The sequence below is a fragment of the Erithacus rubecula genome (genome assembly GCF_903797595.1).
Source record: "Erithacus rubecula genome assembly, chromosome: 10".
NCBI classification, from domain to species: domain Eukaryota; kingdom Metazoa; phylum Chordata; class Aves; order Passeriformes; family Muscicapidae; genus Erithacus; species Erithacus rubecula.
This window is the reverse complement of record NC_136662.1, coordinates 29,361,732-29,377,139: the sequence shown is the minus strand read 5'-3', so window position 1 is coordinate 29,377,139 and position 15,408 is coordinate 29,361,732. Positions and strand designations below refer to the sequence as shown.

Genomic DNA, 15,408 nt, shown 5'->3' with positions numbered 1-15,408 from the left:
TACTGCTCTACTGCTGTCCTCATCTGTATGGTGATCTCACACAGAGGTTTCTGGATGAGGCATCACAAGGTTTTCCTGAGCTCAATTGAACTTTCCCTGCAGAACCCTCTCCTTCTAGTTGTTTTTTGCTATTCTGCCACCCATGTTTCTGACCTTAATCCGAAATCCAAGACTGAAAGATGCTACTTTTGAATTTAATTTTCTTTTTGTTTAAAAAATTCACGTGTCAGTTGGTTCTTCTATTTTTAACCTGTGTCCATGTCACATACTTGGACCCTGTGCATGAGCATGCTGAAGTAAAAAGACACTCATAGCTCATGGTGTTAAATTTTATGTATCCAACTATTTCTTCTGGTTGCTGAAGTATACTAATCAACAAGACAAAACATATTAGACTTTTGGAATAAACTGTTTTGGAATCCTAACATAAATTACGCATAAATCAAGAGAATTGTTTAGTAGTTAAAGCAGCTTAAAATTATTTTAAATGGGATGAGGAATGGGAGATACCAGCCTATTTGAAGACTAGCAAACATTTATTCAGGAGTGTCTCAAGCAGTATTACCTCTGGAGAGAAATTCAAATCTGTGAACTACTTGAGTTCTTGAACAGTGTTATGTTTCATTTTAAAAACAAAACTTAAAGTAACAGGTGAGAAATAGTAAGAATTTGAAAACGAAATAATAAATCGAAATGAAATCTTCTAGTGTGTTGAAAAACTGTGCCATATGTTAGTAGAAGATCTGTGTACTTGTAAAAAAGTAAATAAACAAAAATTAATATTTCTGCTTGGGGAACTGGTGTGCTGATTTTTCTTTTAGATGAAGGATTTCTTGCATTTTAATTGTTTTCTGTCATTTCATTGAAATGTCACTGTAACCTATTGGACTTAGTAGAAACACCCACACCAAGATTCTCCTTCAAGGATATAAACATAAATAAGAATAAGATAATTTACCAAAAAGATAAACAATTGAGCAAACAATTGAAAAGTAATGGTGTAGCTATTTATTTTACTATTTACTGCATCCTCACCATTAAAGTTGTTCTTACCAGCTAAGATGCTTTAGCTGACTGGTCAACTATTTCTTAAAAAAAACTAGTAGCAGTGATCAATAACTGTTTTTGATCAGAAACATATTTTTGTCAGGTTGGAGTGTGGTCTGTGCATTGCTGCTATGTGTTCTTGCTCTCTGGTTTTTTAAAATTGGATTTCTGAGTTTGCGCGGGAGAATTGCAACATTTTGTAACATGTTAAAGATGTCAGCATCCGTGGATGGATGACCTCCCACGGATGACCTCCCACGTGATGAAGGATAAAGCTTTTATTTTATGCTTGCTTCTATTGTTCTGAGCAGGGATAATGGATGCACAGGCTTTTTCCCAAAGAGCCATCCAGTACTTGTAATGTGAAATTAGTAATGCTATCCAGCATGGACTCCTATAGCTAAAGTATTACCTCTGGCTAAAATGCAAATCTAGGACAGAGCCAGTAAAGTTTGGTTGTTTAATTCTCAGTTGGGATTATGTTCAGGATGGTACCACAGCTTGTGTGTTAGTGTTTGCCTTATTTGCATTGTTTCCTTGGTATTGCTGAAAATTTCCCTGTTAGTTTCTATGAGAATGTCCCTTGTTAGCTGTTCATTTGATCAGCTTGCCCAGTCCTCAAGGGAGCCCTTCTTCATTTTTCACATAACACATATGACCAGATTCATGTAATAACCAAACTTTTGGTTATTAAGAGCTTCGACTTTCTGATGTATTTACTATATATTTAGTTTTCAACATGTTATAATTCTGCATGTTATAATTCTGTAACTGCTTAGAGTATCTGGACATAGAATAACTGAATAGCTTGGTTTGGAAAGGACCTTAAATCTCATCTCATTCCAACCCCATGCCATGGGCAAGGACACCTTCCACTATTCTGGGTTGCTCCAGGCTGTCCCAAACCTGGTCTTGGACACTTCCAGGGATAGGGCAGCCACAGGTTCTCTGGGCAGCCTGTGCCAGGGCCTCCTCACCCTCACAGAGGAGAATTTCTCCCCAGTACCCATGTAACCCAGCCTCTCTGTCAGTTTAAAACCAGTCCCCTTGTCCTGTCACTATCTGCCCCTATAAAGGTTCTCTCCCTCCTTTCTATAAGCTTCTTTAAGGTACTGAAAGTCCATTGAATTGTCTGCACAGATTACATATTTCAATTCAAATTGTTCTTCATAGTCAGCTTAGTTCAATTTCTGCAACTGTTTATGGTTAATTTTCGTTAATGTCTCTACACCTAGAAAATTTGGATATCACTACATTTTGCCATTGGTTCTTACTGTAAATCCTTGCAGAGTTTTTGCTTTCCATCTAACAAACACTAACTACTGTAACCAGTGGAAAAAAGTTTGTGTTTCTATTGATGACTCTATTTTAGTGAATAACTTCAAAGATTTTAAATGTTTTTAATCTTTATTTTGACTCCTGTAGTTGAAGTACAACAGGCAAATGATCATCTTTATTTCAGGCACAATAACCTTGTTGTGAGGCCAAATGGATTGTCCACTCTGGTGAAGAGTGGTGTTCCAGAGGCACTGAGGGCAGAGATCTGGCAGTTACTGGCAGGATGCCATGACAACCAGGCAATGTTGGATAAATACAGATTACTCATCACAATGGTAAGGAACTTACTGTTTGTTCTTTCTTTCCTTTGTTCACTTTTCTTTCCTTTCGTTAAGATGGATGCTGCTGGGCAGCAGTTTTAGTCAGTGGCAGGGCAGCAGAAGAATGAAACACTTTGGCTTATTTTACGCAACTGAAATTGTGATTATGTGACTTTACCTAATGCTGTGGGTACCTGCTGCATGGCATTAGCAATAGAATAGAAATTGCTGACCTATATCTGTAGTAATGCTTGACATTTAGTTTTCTATTCTCTTGCTATGATGATAGTAGCATCAACTTGTTCAGGTGTTTGATGTGGATTTTTTTATAAACTCACATCCATCACTTTATTTTTTCAAAAGTTTGTTTTATATATATCTTAATTTTAGGGGTTTCAGTTCTTAAAAAAACTCAAACCCAAACAAAATGACTCAAAATTGAGTATTTCTTCTTTCTGTTGTTTATTTTAAAAAAGCACATTACAGACATTTTGACCTAGCAGGAAACAAGTCTCCTTGCTGTATGGGTGAGCTGAGAAGAGAATCCTTTTAGGAATTAATTCCAATTCTGTGTCCATTAATGCAGTCACTGAGCATTCTAAGAAGTCTATGAAGCTGTTTGATCTTAGATCTGTGATGGCAAGAGGGGAGAAGCTGTGTGTTGTGTAACACAGGCTCTGTGCAATGTCAGAAGTGATCTCTGCATTTGAGGTTCTGGAGCTCTGCCGCTGCAGGGCTGTTACAGCTCTGAGAAGAGCAGCAGTGTCAAATATGCTTTCAGTGGCAGAAATGGATGGAAATAATTTTCTACGCTGCTCAGGGCAAGTGCTGAATTTGTTATTTGGCTTATGAATTATATGTCCACACAGAAATTCTGTGGTAGATGTTGTTACTCAAAGTTTCCTTTCATAATGTTCTCACGTTGTTTTGCTACTTTTTCTCTTAATTTGACATAATTAATTATGTTTGGGAAGTTTAGAAGCATCCCCAGAGTGAGAACTGTCTTGGTGGCTTCTCTTTTATTTACCAAGAAGGAAGAATGTTTTGATAGTGTAAATTTTTCATTTTGATGTTGTAGCTGTGTTCTATATTCCTTAGAAACCATTCACAGGACATCTGTCAGTTGTATGTTGCATTAAAGCCACTTCCATTATTCGCTCCTGCTTTCCAAAAGTGGGAAAGATGTTTGTTTCATGGTGGAGGAGGGAGTGGAAAACTTATAAAATGCAAGGTTTATCATGATACTGGGGCCTTGTGCCTTAAAAATACCTTGTTACACTTGGTCTTTTCACTACAGAAATATTGCAGTGATGTATATTTTGGAAGATATTTCATACAGTATTTTATACAAAATATTATGGTGCTACTGATGAAAAATTTAAATCCTCTGCTGAACTGAGGCATTTATACAAACAGTTTTTTTCTAAAGTGAATAGTTTTCCTTCTGAAATGACAACATTTATTGTCTAATCTGTCTGTCTAAACTACTGGCAATCACATAATTTAGCAGTAAAGACTCATGAAAGAAATGAACAGGAGAGAGCCTGTGGCATACCACAACTAGGACACATCTTTAGGAAGAGTTAATATGAGATGCTCCAAAAAAAAAAAGTCAGCTGATTTTTAAAAATAATTATTATCTGATATTTATGTCTGTGAACAGAACTTTCCAGTTTCATTTTGGTGTGTCAGTAATGTGAATTAGGCAGAGAGAGTAGTAGTATATATTTTAGTGGTATATACTAGTAAAAGTTTGGCTGTAGTGTTACCTTATGTGTGTCAATAATAACCGAATAATAACTTAGTAATGTTAAGCTTCAGGGTTGTTTGGTTACTAATGACTGTTCACTTGCTTATCCTGTGTGAGAAAGCAGAACTGATTTCTTTATTCTGCAGTATTTGTATACTACCATTCTAACATACCAAGAATATGGATTTTATTTTTTCTGTAATTATTTATTCTTCCCATCAAACCTGTAATTTTCATTTTGATTCTTTCAGTTTATGTTTGTTTGCACAAATTCATTGTCTCCTTGTATTTTGGTCATTCTGCTTGATGTTTCTCTTCTGGAAGCTGGATGTGTTTGTGGCTGCATTGACCACTTCAGCAGTATATTCCTTGAATGAACATATGTGTTCCTGAGCCATTCTTAGGTGGGGAGAGCTGGAGATGCTCTGAACTTGCCCTCCTGGGAATGAAGTGGGCTCAATACCGGAAGTAGGAGGTGGTACAAACATCTCTGAACTTGAACTTGAACCATTGCCTAGTGACATCCAGCAAGCCCCCAGAACCTCTCTCCCCCTCAAATAGCTCCCCATTGCTGTCCAGTTCCTGGAGCAGTCCCTGAGGTTCTGTCCTATGCTGCCCATGGTAACAGACTCTCCCTCTGAGCTTACTCTCCCTGCTCATCCAGCCTGACCTGCACTACTGGGTTAAATTGGAAATTGCAACGCCTCAGTGAGAAAAAGGGCACTGGCAACTGCTAGAAGAATCTCTACCATGATACTGGCACAGCTTGAAAGATGAACTCAATAGCTGGAATTATTAATGCTGAAAACCTGATTTATGGTTGCCTCTTCTGGGGACAAAGAGAAATCTGGTAAAAGCTCTAACTTTGCTAAAGTGTTACTGGTTAGCTTCTGGTGAAACTGTGCTCACTAGCAAGACTTGTGTTGTTGGCAGGCTGAAAATGTGTGCCTTGTGATACTCTGAATGACAGCAGACTCTCAGCATTTGAATTTAGTGAAGAGAACATGATATAGATACATTTGTTGTTGTATTCCAGCCTTGTCCAACAGTACTATGTTAGATTGGCCAGCTGTATGTCCCATCACCTGGGAAATCTGGGTGTGCATTTAGACTGTATATAACTATGTGTATGCAGAGCTCTGTAACCCGCAGCAGTGTTTCTCAGCCACAGGAGTGCTTGGTTCAGTGTGTTCTGTAGGAGAGAGTAATTTGAGGCTTGTTTTAGAGTCTCAATTCAGCATTGAAAGCAAAATGTCTCATTTAGAAAAGTCAGTGCTGCACTTAACTTTCTCCAGAAGGTCTCCATGTCCTCTAGTCATGTGCACTGGAGATCAGCAGTCTGTCAAGAATGATCTGGTGATCCTTTTCTCTAGATCAGAGCATTCATTTCCCGTCTCTAGGTGAGTTTGGAGTTCAGGAGGGAAGGGATAAAGAAATGCTTCTCCTCCCACAAGTACTGAGAAGCACTACCACAGAGTTCCAGCTTGATGATTACCATGAGCTGCTTAGGAATTTTGATAATAGTAGGCTTTGCATACAATTTTAGAGAGTAGTTGTTGTGATTTGGCAGCTGCTTCTTTTCTGCCATATATGTAAATGTGTTCTATATGACAATTAAAATGTGCCTTACTTTCCTTGCTGGTGTGTGTGCCGTGGGCTCTTCACAGTGCTGCATGTGGCGCCTGAAGGGAAGGAGGAAGTCAAATATACATCAGTAGGGATAAATGTATATTTTTATTTATGTAATTACCTTAAGGAAAATAAAATCAGATTGAGAAAAATACGCTTATGATAATGAGTATACTGGTGCTTAAAGAGCTTTTGAAAAAGCATGTCTAATACGTTTGTTAAAAAAATGTAAGTAGAAAAATGTGTGCAAGCTGAGGTCAATTCCTTGACAGTGTTTTCTCCCATCTGCTTGGCATTATGTCATCTTCACTGGTTCCTCTCCAGAGACTCAAATGAATTTTTCCATGATGAGGTGTATTCAGAGCTCTGATAAACTGGTGGGTGCCAAGCCATAGTGTAGCCTATTTAAGACTGAAGTGACTGGTAATTGTGTCCTGTAAGAATTGTGCTCCCTGTGGTCCACTGTGGCTTCATCAGGTTTCAGGCATTTTCAGTGTGTAAATGAGTAGAAATATGCTGTCACTTGATGGCAGTGATTTGGCAACTTCACCTGAAATACTTGCTGCATCTGCATAGGGATAGATGTTTTATTTGTTTTGTCTTACACTGCTTATTATCAGAATTTAGCTTCTCTGTTTTAGGTAGTTTCATCCTTGTATGAATTCTCACTGTTGATTTTGTAGGGTGAGACTTCTTTCCTGTCAGGGCTGCATGTAGCTGTGCAAGTAAAATGAGAACAGAAACACAAGGTTATCACTCACATTCTGTAGTTTGAAAACTTTTAGATGAACTGTTTAAAGATAGCATTTCTGATTCTAAACTGTACGATTTATTCAAAAAGACTTCCAAGTTTACAATAGGAATTCTCTTAAGAAATTAGTCGTATGTTCATCTATCAGTCTATTTAGACTTCATTTAAATACAGCTGCTGCTGTGGTTTAAGGAAGCAAAATTTGGTTGAAATTTTTTGTTATTATTTTAAAATTAAGATTGTAAAAAGAAGCCTATTCTCAGATAAAGCAGATGTTGGTAGTATTATATTACTCAAAGCAGCGAAAGTTTGTGTAGGAATGCGAATGCCCGAATTTGAGCTGAGGGGTAACATTGAGTTGAAGGTCTTAACGAAAGATTGAATGGCTATCCTTCCAAATGACTGGTAAGAGAACCAAAAATAAGATTTTTTTTTTTTTTATTGTCATCATTTCCTTTGGGAATATGAGCATGTACCCAGAACAGTTAGAGATAATAACTAATTAAAGAGTCAGGCTTCAGAAGACTTGGCCAAACCCCAGCTTTTTCTGCTGGCTGTATTCTTTTGTGTTTAGTGTCTGGACCAGTAACATTTAAAGTCACTGACATAAGAGTGAAAATCCTAAGAATTTGTCTAAGCTCTGAGTGGTATTGATTTGGGGATTGAATATTGCCATATCATGAAAATAATAGATCTCAGTAATTTAATAATTTGAAAATAGCACTAATCATGGGTATCACTACTCCAGCAGTATCATTCTCATGCAATGGTGAGCAATTGCAGTTCAAGTAAAGTATTTACCATTGCTGCAGAAGGTGGAGCAAGTGGATTGGATTTGGGGCTGGATTAAATTCATCCGTTTAGAATTAATATGTGTAGTTTATCTGTTCAGTTTGAACCAGCATTATTGTTTCCAATTTGTAAGAGACAAATCCTCTTTTTTGAAAGCAAAAAGAAATAAACCCCAAAAGTTAAGGTTGTGGCTTTCTGGAATTGTGTCTTGTCCAAAATTTAAAGTTAGAAATAGGATAGGTGAAAAGAGCAAATACTATTGTTGAAGTTTCAACATGTGCACAATCTTCCATGTATTGAGTTACCTCTAATTACGTGTTTCTTGATGCATATGTCTTTGAACTGAGCTCCAAGGAATGAAGATCAACTTTCATGTAAACCTAATGCAGAAATATGTTTATTTTTAAAATTTTGAATTTACCAAACTGTTCAAACAAGAAAAGGTATTTGATTCTTTGTTTTATACTTAATATTTACTTATTTGTTAAATTTTTATTGTCAGTTTGCTTGCATAGTTAGTAAAAGGAAAACTGAGGAGATCACAAGTAAGTCACTGTTTCTATCAAAAAAAAAAAAATAAAAGCAGTTGACTTTGTGTGGTTTTGTTCATTTAGGTTTTGAATTTATTTTATTTGTATGAAGAAAATGCTATTTGTCTGAAACATTTTAGCTGGGAATTGAGAGAATTCCTTATATGGGAAGGCTATTTTAGTGTGAGTAGAAAATATAATCAAGCTTGTTATTTGCAGCAATACCAAAGGATATTAAGTTAGTGCTAAGAAAGGGGAGAGGAATATTTTTTTATCCCAGTGACATCAAGTAGGGTTCCACTGCTCAGTGTTCTGAGACTAATCAGTAAGGGTAGTTAAAAAGATGACTGTTCACAGGCTGCCACAGCAGGCTGGTTAATGGACTAAAACATTAGAGTATTTTTGTAAGAAATATTTGTGTTCAGAATACTGCATCTGTTTGTCCTGATGGAAAATGGGGGAGTTTAGATTTCCATAGTGAGGAATAGGGTTTTTCTTTGCATTTTTATTTTGTTTCTGTACTAATTAGGAGTTGTCTCCCTTGACTTTTAAAGGAAATAGATATCAAGGATGGCATAGCAGTATGTTAAGCAATTATGAAAGATCCTACTACATAAAGATCAGTAATCATGATAATAAAAACGTGGGGGTTTTTTTTCAGTTGACTGAAAAGAGAAAGAGCTAATACCTATTACTTTGCTTGTTGAATGAGGTATTTGGGTATTAAGCAAAATTATTCTGGAGGAACTGATCACTTTTTCTGAGTTTCCTGTTTATTTTAAATTCAGTATATATAGGCAATTTCTTAGGTTTTACTTTTCCCTACCTTTTCTTAAAGGGTAAGGATAGGATGACTGTTACTTTTCTCTTAAACGGCGCTAATTCATTTCATGGCAAGTAGATTCTTGATATTTTTGTGTGGTTTGTAAAGACAAATCAGCTCATGATGGTTGGAGTGATAAGAAACTTCATTTTTGGTGTAAGCTGGTCTGTTGGTGCTGACAATTACTACTTGGAATTATTTAGTGGTGCTACAACACTGTGGAACAATAAAGTATATATGAGTTAAAAATACTAGGAATCAGGGAAAAATTATTGTCTCTGAAGAGTAGAAGTTGTTACAATTTTAATTCTTTAAATAGCTTCATTTAAATTTAGATTTCAGATAAAAGGTTCAGTTTATGATAAATGTACCAGAATACCTAGTTCCACAGCAAATCCTAATATTACTTTTACAAACCCAGGAATAAAATGTCCCTAAGGTGAATTTAATTTGGCAAGTGTTGATTCATTTATCTCTCATCTGGGGAAAGTCTTTCAATTTTGTGTGCACGAAAGGGAAAAAGCTTATGCTCGGTCTTCATTTTCAAAGGAATTAGTTTAATGACAAGTCTCTTCAGGAAGTAAAGGAGGAGCATCAGTTAGTAATTTTTATTTTTATGTTATCTAAATTTTAATATTTATGTATGGTACTTGAGATGGAAAATATCGCCAGTAGTATTTTATTTTCAGGTGCTGCATAAAATTGTAAAATATTCTGCTTCATTAAGAATTTTTCTGCAATTTCTTTTCCATATATAACCACATAGGAGAACACTAAAATAGTACTCACAATACAATTCCTGGCTCTTGAAGTGATGTATAACCTCGCTGTCCTAAAAGTCACATCAATTGGCACATTTATTTTGAAGGGTGGAATAGAAATGAGACTTGCATGTGCCCTCTTGGAGTCTGTATTCTATTTTGTCTGTGTGAATTTGTGATCCGTTTTCTTCAAACTTGGGGAGCGGAGTTGCCCATCATTTCAAACAGCAAGAAAACTAAGGGTGTACCAGTATTATGGCCTGAATATGTTTAAATTATGGTTACTGGAAGGATTGATAATACACCAGGTAGTGTCATAAGCTCAGTATATATGAATATTGATGCAGATAACAGGTGGTTTTTAAGTTGGATGAAATTGGAATGTGTCATTACCTTGCTGTTCCCTCAGAGTGTGGTAATATTTTCTAGTACTTGGCACCTCAGAGCTCTATTGAAAGTCCTTGATATTCTGTCCTAGATAAAACATAAATAGGTATCCCAGTTGAATTTGAATGTTGGTTTGTTAGTCAGTATTCAGTTTTCCTGTAGCAGTAATGATGCTAATGCTGAAAGAGCAGCTGTAGTAGAGACATTTTAAATCATGTTTTTTTACACCCCTGAGTAAAACTGGATCACTTTAGAAGTTCCCTGCAGAGTGTGTTGTCTTTGTAGAATTCTGTGAGTATCATCTTTTCTGTTAGCATAGGGTGTTGCTTACCTGAAGCAAAAGGTATGTTGCTGAGGGATAATTGTGTTTGAGACAATCCACTTGCTCTTGGTATTCCTCTTTCCTCTCAAATCCACTTCTTCCTAACCGGCCTCCACTTCCAAATAAAGGTTGCATAACTGGCATTCAGGAGGCTGCAGCACTCCAGAACTGGAGCTTTAGAAATCTTAAATGCCCTTATTTAAGAGAGCAAACCACCTTTTCCTGGCTATTAGTTGCTAATTTCAGTTTGTTAATGTTTGATGCTATAAAAATTAGAGTGCTTTAAGTGCTTAGAGAAGAACACTAAGAATCCAAACATTTGATGATTGAAGTCTCTTAAAGTACCTTTGTTAACACTAATACTGGTGGTCAGCACTTTATTAAAGTATTGATGTCTACCATAGCTGTGGACAGTGGTTCGAAACAATTGGAATAATGACAAACTCAGCAAGGCTGGAGCTGCATATGTAGAATATTAAAGCATATAAAAGTGAGGAATACTTAAATCCAAACTGGAATTTGATATAGAAGTGAATTCTGAACATTTTGCTACCTTACTGTAGGGTTGACTTCTTCATGATAAAACCTCAAATGATCAGGTGATTTGTGTGTTCTGTAGGATATTATTCTAAGGGCCAGAGCTAGTATTAAGGTAGATTTTACAGTAATCACTTCAAAAGAGATTAGAAACCTGTAGATCTTCTTTACAGTCTGTGTCCATTAAAGAATTTTTACCCTTTGATGAGTGTGGTCATACAAATTAAGTCATGTCTCCTATCAGCGAGCAAATTTGCATCTGCTGAGGCAAACTAACCAGAAGGAGATTGATTGCGGTCTGCTATTGCATATACTCTTTCTAACACTCTTTTATGTAGGTTTTTGTGGACATAGACAAATACTTTGGCAGCTAGTAATGTTTTTTTTCTTGCTGAGGGTTTTCATCAGTTGCTTTTTAAACTGACAACCAAATGCGATGATATGGAACACCACATATTTTAATCATATCCTGCACAGGACAAAGATGTCTTCAGATGGGTGGTTTGTCTTCAAAGCAATCCAGTTTAAAAATACAACCTTTTTTGACTTGGTAGTACAAGATACAGCCTGCATTAAAACTAAATTGTCATTAATGGGGATTGCCGTTTCAGACAATGTGCTTGCCAAAAGCACACTACTGCATGTTCCACCTCTTTTTTATACCCTTACCTAACATTTTCAGGGCTAATGACAGTAATTGTGGATTTGTATTTAGAAAATTTCCTTCCCCTATTTCTCTAAGAGAGGTTCATTGTTCAGGTGTGGTGTCAGGGTAAGATGGGAGCAATTGCTGGGGCTGAGCAGGATGGATGGGTGAGGCAACCTTAAGGTAGGTTCATGTAACATTGCAGTATAATTGCACTTTTTGGTCCCTGTATGGCAGAAGAATTGGAGGTACTTTTTGGAACCACGCTCCCTTTCTTTTGTGAGTTTGTAACTGTAATTCCAGAAAGCTCTTTTGGACTTTGTTATCACTTGTCTAGAATTTCCTTTCCCTTTCTGTGAAGACTCTCCAATTCTTCTTTAATGGAAATTTGAAAATATGTGAACACACAATAGGGATAAAATACATTCACAAATGCTAGAATGAGTATTCTTTGGTGATGCTTTTATATATGCATGTATGTGTGTTCAATGCAGAACGGCTGCCCCTGATACAAGAAGAATACTGATGCTGAATGCCAGCAGTGGAATTACACAGCTGGCAGTCGAGGAGCATTATTTGGATGTCTGCTCTTTTTTTTTTTAACTCAAAACTGTGTATTTCAGGCAGTCACGCACTTGATTAAGTTTGGGCTATTACACAGTGAGGAAGCTAATTTCATAGAAAGCTCAGAGCAGCAGTAGCTGGTCGTCTTTTCAGGACTGTCTGCAGTGTCAGCAACAAGCCTTGGAAACAGGCAGCTGGGCTCCTTTAGCCCAAGCAGAGACATACTTCTGAAATTTTGATTTAAATTCTTGATATTCCCATGTCTAAGATTTATCCTGACTCCTGAAAATATATGTAGAATGAGTGTTGTACATGGAGTTTCCTTTGCAGAAGCTGTTGACTTGGTCATTAGGTGAGATGTTTAGCACATCATTTGCACTTCTGGAAATGCTAGCTTCACATGATGGTTGAGGGGGGCTGAGTTAACTGTGTATCCAGCCTCAAGGATTACTACTGCAGCCCAGGAAGCAAAACTACAGAAATACACTTGAATTTGCAGTGTTAGCCTTGTTGCACAGCCCTGTGTGTTATTTGAATTTCCAGTGTACATCTGATTTTTTGCTGCAATAAGGAATTAATCTGATTCTTCGGCATTTAGTGTAAGTGAAGAGCCTGAATTTGAGCTGTATTTTTGGCCATGCTAGTTCTGCTCACTGAAAGCTTTTGTGGATTGTAGTAAGAGACTTTTCATGTAGGTCAGAAAAGAGTTACAAGTACTGTTAGTAGCAATCTTAATTTTAAGTGCAGTGGAGCCAAAATAAAAGGCACATGCTGTGTTAAAATACCAGCTTATGCTGGGATCCTAGCTCATGCTATGTACATGGTTTAAGTACAAATATTTCCAGTACAAGTTAGAGTTTCTAGTAATAATTTCCTGAAGTATCTGTTAAATACTTTGCTTATTATTAATTAAGGCATGTATCACTATGGCTTTTGGAATATTTTACGGTGCACAGTTATATTAATTTTAAATAGAAGTAACAGTTTTGACAATCCGAGAAATAATGGATAGGAGAGGAGTTTTCTGAGATTGTTGTAAAAGTTCATGTATAATTAGGAGCCCTGTAATGATCATCAAGGACATATCAGAAATTTAAAGATATTACAATCTTGTAGTCAAAGGCATTTTTATAATTCCATACATACTAAGAGACAGAACTCTGCTGCTTCAGACAAATAATTTTTGAGTACTTAATTTTTCCTAACTTTTCAGTACTTAATTTAAATTTATTAAGTAACCTTTATCATGGAATCCCAGAACAGTTTGGGTTGAAAGGGGCTTCAAATCTCATTTTTAGTCCACTCCTTGCCATGGGCAGGGACAGCTTCCACCAGCCCAGGTTGCTCCAAGTTCTGTCCAACCTGGCCTTGGACACTTCCAGGGATGAGGCAGCCACGGCTTCTCTGGGCACCCTGATACATTTTATGGCTCTACATAAGGTCACCAGCACATCAGATAAGTGGTAAAAGGTATTTGTTTCTTCCTATTGGCTGTGAGTCAATCCTGCAATTTTCAACTTGCCTTGAGGTGCTCCCTTACATTCCTTAGGGTTCTCTGGAATTGTGCTAATTGTGATCTCTAAAGCAGAATCCCCTCTAAAAAAACCCAACCTCTGTTTGTCTTTGAAGTTCTTTCTGTAAATTGAGTCATAGATGTTATATTTTAAGCCAGCAGAATGTTTGATTATTCTACTTTTGACTGCCTTTAAAATTCTAGTTGCCATAACAACTTTATTTCTTTATTTTTAGCACATCAGTTGCCATAACAATAAAACATAACTTTTTGAATGTAACCATTTTCCCCTTACTTTTTTTTGCTTTGTTTTTTAGAGAACCTTCTTTATGGGTGAAAGGAAGTGTGCTAAAGCTCATCCCCTGTGAGCACTTGGGTTAGAATATTAACTGAAAAATAAGGCTTTTTATAATCTAACCTTATTCCATTTCAATGGCATTTTTTTCTGACTACTGAGTAATTTCATAATTTAGACAGAAAAATGAATGCAAATCACTTGTGTAAAACTTTTCCTTTGTAAAAAATTGCTGTTTCTCGTTCTTATTTCTTTTGGTTAGTGTATTGGAAAACCTTAACTGTTAAGAAGGTAATTTTCTAATATCTTTATTTTGATATATGGAATGGCTATAAAGTGACTGAGTTAGAGGCAGTGTTTCGTTCAGTATGTTGATTTTCCGTGTTTGGGGCAGTTTAATATGATATATCTTTATAATATATTAATTAAGAAATTGACTTCCAGCTTCAACCCATAATCTTGAGCAGAGGGGAGAGGGTTATGTGTGAATTTAATACTGGTGAAAGAAGTTGGCCTTGAATGTAATCTATAGACTTGACTTCTCCATTCCCTGATAGTTTCCTTTCCAAAAGGATTTGTAGTTATCCATGTTGTCTTTATATTTAGCCTCTTATTAATTCTGATAAGGTATATATTTGATTTTTTCTTTTTTAAGAGATGGAAGATAATGTCAGGTTTGGTATTTCTTCTAGAAAAAATGATAGCTCACATAACATTTTACATGTGCCAATTTCTGGCTATAAATATAAGTGTCCTCATTATCTAATAAGACAAAATTTTCTAGTTATTGGAATTTGAATGTATTTAGATGTCATTAATCTTGAAAAATAGTTATCAGATGTATGATTACTTTATACATTTTAATTAGCTAATTTTTAACTTGGGTGTGGGGAGGAAGGTCAGTAAATCTTGCTTTCAGTGGCATTTTCCTAACACCTCTCATTTCTGGATTCCACATCTGTGAGTTACCCAGGAATGTGCTTTCACTGTTACTGGCAAAATTTTCCCTGTAGGTCATTCTCAGTAGGAATCTATTCCTTGTCCTTTCTCATATGTGGATATTGATGCAAGTGTGTATAGATCCATGCTGGAGAAGAACAGAAGTGATACCTCTTCAGGACTTCCAGCTGAGATAAAGATTTGGTGTAAATGAAATAGAAGTTAAAATCCATAAAATATTGTGCCACTCTTCAGTTTATAAATAGTTATTGTGCCATATCCTTTTCATGTTCCTCTTTCCTGTTTCTTTGCAATGTGGTAGAATAGTAATACTGAGTAACACTTAGTTTAAAATAGTCTTTAAAATCCACTATTTACTTTGATTATTTTTAGGTTTTTTTTGTTCTCAAGTAGTAGTAGGAATTGGATTACTGGGATTTGGAGTTGGTACCACCTGGTCCCTGGTAGACCCTGCACTAAAACAAATAGCAGGCAGCTCTCTAGTTCTGAACTGTTTCTCTCCA

At 36.3% G+C, this 15,408-nt stretch overlaps 1 protein-coding gene across 1 annotated transcript in view; it reads left to right on the top strand.

Annotated features, from left to right (window-relative positions):
* The window catches only part of RABGAP1L (RAB GTPase activating protein 1 like), a 247,065-nt gene that overhangs the window by 50,442 nt on the left and 181,215 nt on the right, over positions 1-15,408 (top strand). The window contains 1 exon segment of the mRNA XM_079314187.1: positions 2,510-2,660. Coding sequence (XP_079170313.1) covers positions 2,510-2,660 — 151 coding nt within the window.